Genomic DNA, 13,779 nt, shown 5'->3' on the forward strand with positions numbered 1-13,779 from the left:
CGCGATACGCCTCAACAACGCCGCCGTATCATGCTCGTTTCCGCTTTCCTGATGTCCTTTTGGCTGCTTCGGAATAGCTCCTGTGCTGGGTCTAGCCTGTGACCACACCGTGTTCACGACAGGAGATGCTGTATATTGGCCAACGGGCCAAACCGACGGTGCTGTGTAGTAGTTCAGGGTGGGCACAGAAAACGGCAACACTGGAGATGCATGGATAGGCTGAGGTACCGAGACATTCCCAAGTGAATGCTGTGTACCTGCAACCCCCATTACACCCCCACCTGTTGGCGTTCCTGGTGCGAGAGGAGAAGTTGTCAAAATAGGAGTGTTAATCTGAGGGGTAATTCCCTGTGCCGTGTACTGATGACTTTGCGGTGATGTTTGGCCAGTAGGTCTCTGCCTCGGATCTCGTTTCGACCTTTGAGGATCCCTATCCGACTCAGTCTCAGAAACGCCTTTCTTTGACGACCTGATCGGACGAAATTTCCCCAAAACCAAACGAATATCGTTTGCCAATTCCCTGACCATCTCTTTGGCCGCTGAATCCGGAGCGTGACATCTAAGGGTTCGTTGGAGGTAGTGCTTAAGCCGAGAGTAACTGATCTCATCGGGTTTCTCCTCAAGCTTTTGTCTTAGATCGTTCACAATCCCCGCAATCCGATCGAACTCTTGTTCGATTGTATACGGAGACGCATATTCCCGATTTTCTTTTATATCGTCCTGGAAAAGCCTGCGCAACAATCGACATTTTTCATCCAGGTCACTTTCAATCGCTTTCACCTCTCCGCGAATCAATAACTCGTAGTTCACTTCGTCATTATTCAAATGGTCAACCCGTGGAAAATTCTCCATTTTTAATTCAAATTTTTGGAGAAATTTTGACCGATATGCACTTTTCAGATGTAATAAAAAAATAATAACAATAAATAAAAAATGAATAACGTATTTAAAAATTGAATAAGTATAAAAAAAATAAGTAGAAATAATGAATATAAATAGTAAGAATAATTAAACTAGAAAATAAATTTAAATTGAAAAAGAAAAACACAAGAAAATCAACAAATTTCTTCTCCTTTTGTATTTGAGAAAATACTCTAAACCAAAACTTTGAGCAGTTTTTTTTTTACGACAGAAACTATTTCGTTTCTTGATTAGAAGTGGTGCACTTTAGTACACGTGCCTGAATAGTGTTTTACTATACGCAGTCTGTAACGACTTATCCGAAGATTACGGGACTTAATAACGAAATACTGTTTCGTTTTCGTTTCGTTTTTGTGGTTTTAACTATCAGAAGAATTATAAAATAAGCTGTAATTAAGCAGTGAGCATTCGCACACGCAACTGTATAGTATTTTACTATACGCAGTATTCCAAAAATCTCAAAAAGGTGAACCGAATAATCTATTAATAATCTTTCATAGGAAGTTCCAAATGAAAATTGAATCCTTAGTGTACATAGTATATACCGAATATTATTTTCCAAAGCAAAAACAAGTCTATATATATTACTGTAATTCTCCAAAATACCCGTAAATGCAGCCTTAGAAACCTGCAGTTGGGCGCCACGTTGGGCGCCAAATCTGTAGCCGTAAACTGTCCGATCCGGTGCAAGCGTGTCGCTTATGCGCCACCCTTGAAGGGACGACACACCAAGATTAATTTGCCCGGCTGAGACTCTCCACAAGGCGAGTCCTTATAGCTCTTCCAAAAGGTCAGAAGGATCGAGACAGTTCGACTTGCCAAAGCCAGCAACCGATGAACTCGAGGTTAACTCGGCCAACTCTCAAAAATATTCAAAACCCTGAAACTTTACATAAAAACCTCCCAGTAGAAATCACTCATACCTGATAAATAATCATCATTGGTCCACGAAACTACTCATCACCAGATGGCGGCAGCGAGTGGAAGTTGCCAGAGCTAAAGATTCAAACATTTGAATTGAAAGTGGACACGTTTCGCGAAGTGATGGAATTCCAAATCATCAAATTAAAACTCTTAGGTAGGCTTGATGATAATAGTTCTGTATCTTGTATTCAGAAAATAAACATTTCAATTTTGGAGTGATAACAACTAATTTTCATTTTGCTTGTTCATTTTGGTAAGTATAATGTAATGCAGTTGGATTTATTCATAGCGCTAAAATACTTCTTCTTATTTACATCTTATTTCTAGCTAGCCTACCAGTGCGTGCGATTCTCTCTAACTATCTCTACCGTGCAGTGCTCTACTCAGCCAATCAGGAACGATGATGGATAGCTTCTCCCGCTGGAGTTTACGTGGTCATCCGTAACTCGTGTAACGAATGCATTCGAATTTTGTAATAAATATTTTAGATCATGATCATGGTTATTCTGTTCGGTCTTCGGCCGATGCAAAATTCAGGACTATATATATAGATTTTTAATGTGACATAATTTATGGTTCAAAAGGGTTTGCAAACAGCAGATTCGGGCGTCATTGGCCTCGCCAAGATTAATGCAGGGAATTCATTAATATTTCGGATGAATCATAGAATTAGCGGAAGCGATTAAAATTGTTGAGATCGCATTCCGAGCGAAACAATTTCGCTGCAATAATTGCGTTCTTTGCGGACGCTCTCTATGGGAGGGAAAGGCAAATACAAAATCATCACAATTGTTTCGACTCACCATGTGCTCTGCGAGAATCATACCTTCTACCGCTCGGCTCGATCGACTGGATGGAGCGGATGACGTCACGGCTGCGATGACGGGCGATGATGACGATGCGGCTTCTCGTTCAGTGGTGATACTGCTGCGGTTCCTTCGCTCCTGGTTGAGCGGAGTTGAATTTCGATGATGCGATGGTCCTTCCCCGTGTTGGTGGTCACTTCCGGATTTCCCTCTCGGGCGCAACATAAGACCCTCTTGTAGAACAGAGGTTCAGGGTACTGGGTTCGACCTCGAACCGGAACGTGACGGAACCACGCGGACGGTTTCCGATGTGGGCAGGCTGATGTTTCGGAAATTGGGTAACCGAGCTTAGGTTAGCGGGTCGCTCGGCTTCGGCGTCTTGCCGAAGAAATCTGGATGCGTGTTAACGGCGTGTTCTGAAGCTGCTGCGAACAAATAATGTGCCTTACGGCAACGGGGTTAGCACTGACACGGGCACGGTATAACGCACGTCTTTACCTGGCCTAATTTCGATAAGCACGCACTTTGACCTATCATTAATTGGTGTAGCCTAAAGCGATGGGCTACACAAGAAAAAGAATATTAATTTTCAGTTTTGAAATCCAATCACTATCATCTCATGTACCTTTTCTGAAGGAAAGGTAAAACTCGATACGCGGTCAAAAAGGCGCACTTCCACGCACATTCACTACCCAGATCAAAGTGATTTGTGGAGTGCAGCCTCAGATCAGGGCAAGTGATCCCGGTCGTTGACCTAAGCAGGAAATACGTTTTTCCCGAGCGATCTTTAGAAAAACTTCGGGATTTTGGTTACTTAAGATCGTCGCTCGCTCATTGGTTGGATTCTGGATCTTGCCCTCTCAATCCAAACCTTATGAAACATTAAAAGGAAACGGCTTGAGGTGAATAAGCCACGGATCTCAATCTTCGAACATAAGTTCGATGAAGACATCGAATCGAGCAGTTCCAATAGACTACATGAAGGCGCCAAACCGATACCTTGAATCGGTTTGTGGAGATCGAAATTTTCAAATGGTGCAACTGCTACAAATGGTTCAATGAATCAATCCTTTTAAATCTAAGTCTAAATTACATTGTAGCAAACGAGAACAACTTTGCATCTAATGGAACTGTTTTTTATTTCAAAGCATTAATATTTTGATTCAAACATTTTTCAAAAGAAAAATTCTTTGGAACAAACTAAATTGCATTTGAATCAAAGAAATTTTTAATTATCCCAAAATCAAAGGAAAAAATCCTTTGTTTTTGCGGCACTTTCCTTTGAAATAAAAAATCTTTTCGCTGCGTGTAGATTCACGTGAGGAGTTGCCAAATTTTTATTTTTACAAATTCTGAAAACCATTTAACTTTCTTTTCTTCTCTTTTTTAAACTAGTAACCGGAAGGAGCTTTCGGTGCGCACTGATCGATCGGAATACATGGATCACCAAATGCTCCATCTCGAACGTAGCCGTCTTTGCAGACACACTCATCCTGACAGCGGATGCACCGGATGACATGCGTGAGCTGAGGCTGGGCGCAAGTATTGTGGCCACAGGTGCACGTCAGAACCTCATTCTTGCCGCATTGCTCTGTTAGAAGTAGAAAAAAAATGCAGAGTAGAATAACGCACTTGGGAAAATCAACCGTTGACATTTTGCTACTTACTTACTGAGGTCTCTTGCAGTTTTTCGCAAGGACCACTTATTGCTATGCCGATGAAGAGTAAAGTAAGCGCCACCGATAAACGTGGCAGCATCATTGAAAAAACTGAATGCATCAGCTCGAGCGATCTTAAAATACGTTTAGGTGTGACCTGTTTCGGCGCGCGTTGAATCAGAACTAGCTCGGAAACCTATCATCATCTGCAGCGGGTTTGTTTTTGTTTGGGTTTTCTACAAAGCTCCCGTGTTGGGTGATTCCCACCCAGCTGAGAAAGACATTTCGCTAAATCGTTTTTCAAACGATGCTTCATTGACGCTCTAGTATTTTGATGACTAATGACACAATAATTTAGAATAAGCTATTTTAAAGTAGTCTGATCCCTCAATCATCTGTTGCAGACAAAAGGATTTAGCTTCAAAGCCATAATTATTTGTGCATTACATTCAAGGTGCTTCAACTGAATCGAATATTGAACGAGCTCAACCATTCAAATGGTGTATCTGCTACAAAAAACACACATTTTTGTCAATTGTCAAAAAAAAAACTTTTCTACATCTGGCCTGAACGGATGTCAAAAGAAACAGTACCAAATTCGCAAGAGAAAGGGTATGATAATATAAAGTAACTAACGGCTCTGTGAACTTTCGAATTCACATATGAGTGAAGTTGCACACCAATTGTAATAACTTTTGTTTTTTTTTAGTTTTGTTTTTTTATTTTTTCGGTCAAAAATGTTTTAAAAGAAAAAAACAATTAGATGGTGCATTCATTTAGGGGTAAAAAATACTACAAAACATTCTACTAAATAGCTGAAATCATAAAAAAATAAAAAACGCATATTAACAAACGCATGATGCACAACAATCATATTCCAGCATATGGAAACGAGATTTTAAAGGTGAATCTTTGATTGGTATTTTATTGCATTTTAGCCCAGACTGGTAATGGTAACTAAAAACATATTTATTTAAAAAAAAATGGTGCACCAACAGTGTTGGTTTAGGACAGGGGTGAGCAACCTTTTGAACCAACGCACAATGGGGAAAAAAGTGTACAAACCGCGAAGAAATTCAATATATTTCGTGCTACATGACCAAAATCTATGAAAATATACTTTCCTTTTGTGAAAATTTCCGGAGAATCGATTGGAAATAGTTTCAAACGCCGTACAAGCTTACGAAAGGAGATATAGTGCCTTTTTACCCTCTATTCCCCTATATTTTGTAAACATTCCAGAAAAACACTGATCCGAACCAGAGAATTTTGAATGAAAACAGACCTTTTGTGTGTAACTTTTTCTGAGGAATCGAATGAAGGCTGTTCTGGCCTCCGCACGCTTCAGAAAATGGAGTTATGGCTGTTTTTACCCTCAATTCCCCTATATTTTTCAATTATTTCAGAAAAAAGCTTATTCGAACTTGAAAATTTTGAACCAAATGGGTTGTATTTTGTGTGATTTTTTGCGAGAAATCGAATGAATGCTGTTTGAGCCGCCGCACGCTTTGGAAAATGGAGTTATGGCTGTTTTACCCTAAACTCCCCTCAATTTTTCAAATTGTTAAGAAAACGCATGTTCGGACTTGAAAATTTTGAATCTTTTGGGACGTATCTTGTGTAATTTTTTCCGAGGAATCCAATAAAGGCTGTATGAGCCTTCGCACGCTTCGGAAAATGAAGTTATGGCTGTTTTTACCCTCAATTCCCCTATGTTTTTCAATAATTTAAGAAGAAAGCATGTTCGGACTTGAAAAATTTGAACCAAATGGAATGAATCCTATGTGATTTTTTCCGAGGAATTCAACGAAGCCTATTTGAGCCACCGCACGGATTAGGAACAGGAGTTATGGCTGTTTTACCCTCAATTGCCCAGCATTTTTTAAATAGCTCAGAAAAAGCATGTTGAGACCAGATAATTATGAACCAAAAGTAAGGTATTTTGTGGAGTTTTTTCCGAGGAATCGAATGAAGGCTGTTTGAGCCGCCGCACGCTATGGAAAATGAAGTTATGGCTGTTTTACCTTCAATTCCCCTACATTTTCAAATTGTTAAGAAAACGCATGTTCGGACATAAAAATTTTGAATCTTTTGGGACGTATCTTGTGTGATTTTTTCCGAGGAATCCAATGGCTGTTTTACCCTCAATTGCCCAACATTTTTTAAATAGCTCAGAAAAAGCATGTTGAGACCAGATAATTATGAACCAAAAGTAAGGTATTTTGTGGAGTTTTTTCCGAGGAATCGAATGAAGCCTGTTTGAGCCACCGCACACTTTGGAAAATGGAGTTATGGCTGTTTTTACCCTCAATTCCCCTAGAGTTTTCAATGGTTTAAGGAAAAATCATGTTCGGACTTTAAAATTTTGAACCAAATGGGTTGTATCTTATGTAATTTTTTCCAAGGAATCCAACGAAGCCTATTTGAGCCACCGCACGGATTGGAAACAGAAGTTATGGCTGTTTTACCCTCAATTTCCCTACATTTCTCAAATAGCTCTGAAAAAGCATGTTCGGACTTGAAAATTTTGAACCAAATGAAACGTATTATGTGTGATTTTTTTCGAGGAACGCAACGAAGCCTATTTGACACACCGCACACATCGGAAACAGGAGTTATGGCTGTTTTACCCTCAATTCCCTTTCATTTTTTTAAAAAGTTCAGAAAAACCATGATCGGACTTGAAAATTTTGAACTAAACGAGACTTATCTTATGCAATTTCAATAAAGCCTGTTTGAGCCACCGCACGCTTTGAAATAGTGAGTTATGGCTGTTTTTACCCTCGATTCCCCTACATTTTTCAATGATTTCAGAAAAATGTAGGGGAATTGAGGGTAAAAACAGCCATAACTCACTATTTCAAAGCGTGCGGTGGCTCAAACAGGCTCCATTGGATTCCTCGGAAAAAAATGCATAAGATAAGTCTCGTTTAGTTCAAAATTTTCAAGTCCGATCATGGTTTTTCTGAACTTTTTGAAAAAATGAAAGGGAATTGAGGGTAAAACAGCCATAACTCCTGTTTCCGATGTGTGCGGTGTGTCAAATAGGCTTCGTTGCGTTCCTCGAAAAAAATCACACATGATACGTTTCATTTGGTTCAAAATTTTCAAGTCCGAACATGCTTTTTCAGAGCTATTTGAGAAATGTAGGGAAATTGAGGGTAAAACAGCCATAACTTCTGTTTCCAATCCGTGCGGTGGCTCAAATAGGCTTCGTTGGATTCCTTGGAAAAAATTACATAAGATACAACCCATTTGGTTCAAAATGTTAAAGTCCGAACATGATTTTTCCTTAAACCATTGAAAACTCTAGGGGAATTGAGGGTAAAAACAGCCATAACTCCATTTTCCAAAGTGTGCGGTGGCTCAAACAGGCTCCATTGGATTTCTCGGAAAAAATCACACAAGATACGTCCCAAAAGATTCAAAATGTTCATGTCCGAACATGCGTTTTCTTAACAATATGAAAATGTAGGGGAATTGAAGGTAAAACAGCCATTGGATTCCTCGGAAAAAATCACACAAGATACGTCCCAAAAGATTGGTTGCTTCAACAACATAGTGGCAGCGCTTGGAGACTCAAAGTGCGAAACTACAAGAAACTTGTTGACTTGTGTATGGGACAGACATATTTCAAGTTTAGGGATCTGTTCTATAGACAGACAAAAGGGGCTCCAATGGGAAACCCGTTGTCTCCGTTTCTTTGTGAACTGTTTATGGCTCATTTGGAGGAAACTCTTGAAAAGCAGGATTTACTACCCGAAAAATGGTGGAGATACGTCGACGATATTTTCTGTGTAGTAAACAAAGATTTTCTTGAGGAACTTCTGACAGCCATAAATGGTTTACATAAGAATATCAAGTTCACTTGTGAAGTGGAAGAGGATAAGAAAATCCCTTTCCTGGACGTTCTTATAAAGAGAGAAGAAAATCTTTTCAATTTTGAGATTTACAGGAAACCAACCAATACTATGAGGGTTATACCGAGCACCTCTAATCATTCATTCGGACATAAGATGGCCGCTTTCCATCATATGATCCACAGAATGAATTCTATTCCTCTCTCAAAAGAAGGGGAAGAAAAGGAACTTCAATATATCTTCCAAACGGCTAATAAGAATGGATATCAATCCAGTTCTATTCAAGCCATCATCAACAAAAAACAAAAAAATCTTCAGAGAAAATCCTTCACTACTTTAACTCCAATTCAAAACGAGTTTCAACGGAGATCGATGGAATTTAATAGCTTCAATGCTCTTGAATTACGATCCAAGTTAACAAAATTTGATATTGAATTGGTTTTTAGTAGTTCCAATAATCAATTGAAATCCATTTTAGGATCAACAAAAGATCCGGTGGAACTTCTACATAGATCCGGTGTGTACAAGATCAGTTGTTCTGACTGTGATAAGGTATACATTGGACAAACAAAAAGGAAGTTAATAGATAGATTCGAAGAACATTTGGCAATTGCCAAATCAGATTCCAAGAAAAAAGTTCTTCCTTCACAGAATCCTAGATCTTCAGTAGCTTTACACATCTGTGAAACAGGCCATTTGATCGATCAAGAAAATATTTCTTTACTTCGATCGTTGAACAGTAATACGCTGAAGTTAGATGTAGCGGAAAGTATTGAAATTTTTAATCAAAATTCAGCTAATCTGTTGAACGGAGACAACGGACCAGGTCATAGTTGGCTATTCAAGTTCTTAGGTAAGAAGAAATATAATTTACCTGACAACGCCCAAAATAGGGCGGGTAACAATAATAATCTACCTGACAACACCCAGAAAAGGGTAGGTAGGCCCAAGAAACTGACAACGGCACATTTGCCGAGCATTCGAAGGTTCTTTTTACCTACAAATAATTCAGAGCTAGGCCTAGCTTGGACAATTTAAGGGAGGGAAATGATACACTTTCTTCAGTCGATAACCCACTGAGGATGCTAGCAAGTAGCTAGTGAAATACTAGTATTTGGGTCTTTCAAATACTGTAGCTGAATTCAAAGGAATCTTCGACTACTTTGAAATCATAGTTTCATTCAGCTAAGGGTTCTTCAAACCTTTGATTATTAGATTTAAACAGTGTTATTCTTAAAATATGAGCAGAAACCTAGTAAAAAAATTATAGGTTTAGGTCCGTGACCAATGAATCAAGAATTTCTTTATCGACCATATTTACGTGCAGAATATGTTAGATGCATGATAAGGGATGATTAGGAATTTAGAATCGAAGACCGAAGGAATCGTGCGTACACATTCGTGTTGTTGGAAACATGCATAAACAAACGTACTTTGAACACGTGCTAAGCAAGCTATTTTGTGCACTCGTGGATGGAACAGTTTGTTCAAACAAAGCGCTTATTCCCTGTCCCTAACAATATAAACCGCCTGCAGGTATGCAATGCAAAATTTTCAGTCGATGAAAAAATCGATGAAGCAACCAGGGTTGAAGCCAATCAAGATAGGATTTAAGATTCAAAGTTTAAAGTTTTGAAGTTTCAAGTTTTAAAGTTTTTATCAAAATATTTGAAATACTCAATTTGTAGAATTTGTCTTTAATTTGAATGTTTATTGTCGCAATATTGTTTCAAGTGGTAAAAAATAGTAAAATCCTTAAAACTGATGAAAATATTCAAAAGATTAAACATTAAACGATAATCATTAAACCGATTATACATAACTGTTGAAACCCTTGAGATTGATTAACAAAATGAGAAGTAATTATCCAACTTGAGTGCAAATGAAATAATCTTTGAAGCAACACTTAATAACTTTTTTTTTTGCCTTCAATCGATTAAGCAGTTATTATAACTCAGCGCTTGATTGTCACCGCAACTGATTCAAATGGCAGCGGAACGTTTTCAGAAAAAAAATCTATCTGCCAATCATTCACTAAGCCGGCCCACCGTCACAATGCTAATGATAATTATTGCCATTGCCAATAGTTCCTCTATCATCGTCCGGAGGGTGGGTTCGAGTTTGATCGGTTCGATCGAGACCGGAGCGCAAAAGAAGTGAAAACCATTTTGGCCCTCGCGTTTCTCAACTGCGAAGAACTGCGAGAACAAAACTTGGCTGGTGACATTTGTATGTTTGTTGTGACTAGGGAGTTTTTTTTTCGATGTTTCTGCCTCTGGGGCATCTTCAAAGTTTCTGAAATAGGCAAGCCGTATCCGAGTTAAGCATTGAACAGTTTATTAAGTTGACACGTCAAGGACGTTGACCCCTCTATGATTATCACATTCAAATGTGGAAGAATCGAATTCCATGCTCGATTAGAGAATGGGTCGAATCACACAGGTGCAACATCCAAGCGCGCATATGAAATACAGTGTTTCGAAATAACTAGGCCCATCATCGATCATGGGATGGACAAATTCTGGCTCTAATCAGATTTCGATTTTGATACTTTAAAAGCCAAAAAAAACATCGACTAAAACCACTTGATAACAAAATGTAAAAATTTCAAAACTTCGACTTATTTTTACATATATTTTTTAAATTAAACATGTAGACAATTTTGACAATTTTGACAATTTTGACTATTTTGACAATTTTGACAATTTTGACAATTTTGACAATTTTGACAATTTTGACAATTTTGACAATTTTGACAATTTTGACAATTTTGACAATTTTGACAATTTTGACAATTTTGACAATTTTGACAATTTTGACAATTTTGACAATTTTGACAATTTTGACAATTTTGACAATTTTGACAATTTTGACAATTTTGACAATTTTGACAATTTTGACAATTTTGACAATTTTGACAATTTTGACGATTTTGACCATTTTGACAATTTTGACAATTTTGACAATTTTGACAATTTTGACAATTTTGACAATTTTGACAATTTTGACAATTTTGACAATTTTGACAATTTTGACAATTTTGACAATTTTGACAATTTTGACAATTTTGACAATTTTGACAATTTTGACAATTTTGACAATTTTGACAATTTTGACAATTTTGACAATTTTGACAATTTTGACAATTTGGAAAATTTGGACAATTTGAATCCTTTGAGTCACGAATGTTGAAATGTCAATTCTGATATTATTCGATTTCGCTAATGTTTTAGGTTTGACAATTTTCTGATCAATTATTGGACGACTTTTCCGATTGCATTCGAACGTTCTCTTTAGTTTTCATTTGGAATTTATCGGTTAGTATTGCATCCAAGCTTGTTTCAAAATTTGAGGACAAACGTGTATTGATCAACAGCTGCGCGCCAAGATTGGTGTAATTGGCATTCGATAGAATTTTCCAGAGAATGGCTACATTTGTCACCACAATCTGAACCATGTCGAGAACTAACCAGCTAACGACAGATCAAATGGCAAATCTTTCCTTCTATTAGCCGGCCTTTCCCACATCTAGATAGAAGCTGTAGCAGCAAAAGAAGTTTGCGCGAGGTTTGTATGAAGCAACTTTACATAACGGCCATTATTGGAGTCAAATAAAAAACTGTGGCAGTGGCTCAGCCAGCGATCATAATTCTTGCCCACCGGCGGGTTGCAGACTTCTATCTTTAGAAGAGAAAGGAATTTCACGTTTTGCAATCTACCACAACATGGCTCCTTGTTGGAGTTCTTTTCTGGTTTGGCCAAAAGGTGAATTTCAACCAGTGTGTTTTGCATACACTTCGTATACGAGAGACATTCGAGTGTACCCTCGATGCAGTTTTTTTAGGTAGGTCAGACTTCGATTGGTGCAATATTTAGTCACATGCATCTCTAGGTAAGAAAGTATTCTATTTCGGCACCCGTTTGGACCCACGGCGAGTGATGAATGGACTCACAAGAGCTCCGTTCAGCTTAAACCACCTGGCGATGAAGGTGTGTCACTTTAAACCATCGTTTCACATTGCTTGTATGTTTTGTTTTCGCTATTCACCTGTTGTCGGCGACTGACTGTAAAAGAAGAAAATAAAAACGATCGTCTACAATGACTTTTCGCTTAGCTAGTCACAAGACACAACAAATCTACTACCCAAATGCATATGACAGTTGGCTGAGAGCGGATTATGACGCAGGCGACTATTCTTGAGAAAGATCGAATCGATCAGACTAACACACTGATTTACTGACTCGAGTTTCTATTATGACGATGACAAGTTCAGCAGAGCGCGAGACAGGCCTCAAGACAAGACAGTTCAGGGGATATCGAAAGTTGCCATCGTGATCTAAGCAACCATTATTGTGCAGAATTCTTTTCGAGTTTGAACAGGGACGTGCGTAAGGGGCTTACAAGAAAAACTAAAAAAAAAAATTTCACAACTCACATAAAATAAAATAAATGAAAAAAAAAACAAAAATAAATGACAAAAATGACAAAAATGACAAAAATGACAAAAATGACAAAAATGACAAAAATGACAAAAATGACAAAAATGACAAAAATGACAAAAATGACAAAAATGACAAAAATGACAAAAATGACAAAAATGACAAAAATGACAAAAATGACAAAAATGACAAAAATGACAAAAATGACAAAAATGACAAAAATGACAAAAATGACAAAAATGACAAAAATGACAAAAATGACAAAAACGAAAAAAAGACAAAAATGACAAAAATGACAAAAATGACAAAAATGACAAAAATGACAAAAATGACAAAAATGACAAAAATGACAAAAATGACAAAAATGACAAAAATGACAAAAATGACAAAAACGACAAAAAGTGACAAAAATGACAAAAATGACAAAAATGACAAAAATGACAAAAATGACAAAAATGACAAAAATGACAAAAATGACAAAAATGACAAAAATGACAAAAATGACAAAAATGACAAAAATGACAAAAATGACAAAAATGACAAAAATGACAAAATTGACAAAAACGAAAAAAAAAAGACAAAAATGAAAAAAATGACAAAAATGACAAAAATGACAAAAATGACAAAAATGACAAAAATGACAAAAATGACAAAAATGACAAAAATGAAAAAAATGAAAAAAATGAAAAAAATGACAAAAATGACAAAAATGACAAAAATGACAAAAATGACAAAAATGACAAAAATGACAAAAATGACAAAAATGACAAAAATGACAAAAATGACAAAAATGACAAAAATGACAAAAATGACAAAAATGACAAAAAAGACAAAAATGACAAAAATGACAAAAATGACAAAAATGACAAAATAGACAAAAAAGACAAAAATGACAAAAATGACAAAAATGACAAAAATGACAAAAATGACAAAAATGACAAAAATGACAAAAATGACAAAAATGACAAAAATGACAAAAATGACAAAAATGACAAAAATGACAAAAATGACAAAAATGACAAAAATGACAAAAATGAAAAAAATGACAAAAATGACAAAAATGACAAAAATGACAAAAATGACAAAAATGACAAAAATGACAAAAATGACAAAAATGACAAAAATGACAAAAATGACAAAAATGACAAAAATGACAAAAATGACAAAAAT

At 36.9% G+C, this 13,779-nt stretch overlaps 1 protein-coding gene across 1 annotated transcript; it reads right to left on the minus strand.

The window, feature by feature from the left end:
* Positions 1–3,779: 3,779 nt before the first annotated feature.
* LOC129758428 (inducible metalloproteinase inhibitor protein-like) lies at positions 3,780–4,491 on the minus strand. Its single transcript, XM_055755932.1, has 2 exons — positions 4,319–4,491; positions 3,780–4,242 (listed from the first exon to the last, which is right to left on the minus strand). Exons 1-2 carry the CDS (start codon positions 4,428–4,430, stop codon positions 4,043–4,045), a joined length of 312 nt encoding a protein of 103 aa, XP_055611907.1. The 5' UTR covers positions 4,431–4,491; the 3' UTR covers positions 3,780–4,042.
* Between the last annotated feature and the right edge of the window lie 9,288 nt (positions 4,492–13,779).

This window comes from Uranotaenia lowii, chromosome 3 (genome assembly GCF_029784155.1).
Source record: "Uranotaenia lowii strain MFRU-FL chromosome 3, ASM2978415v1, whole genome shotgun sequence".
Classification (NCBI taxonomy): domain Eukaryota; kingdom Metazoa; phylum Arthropoda; class Insecta; order Diptera; family Culicidae; genus Uranotaenia; species Uranotaenia lowii.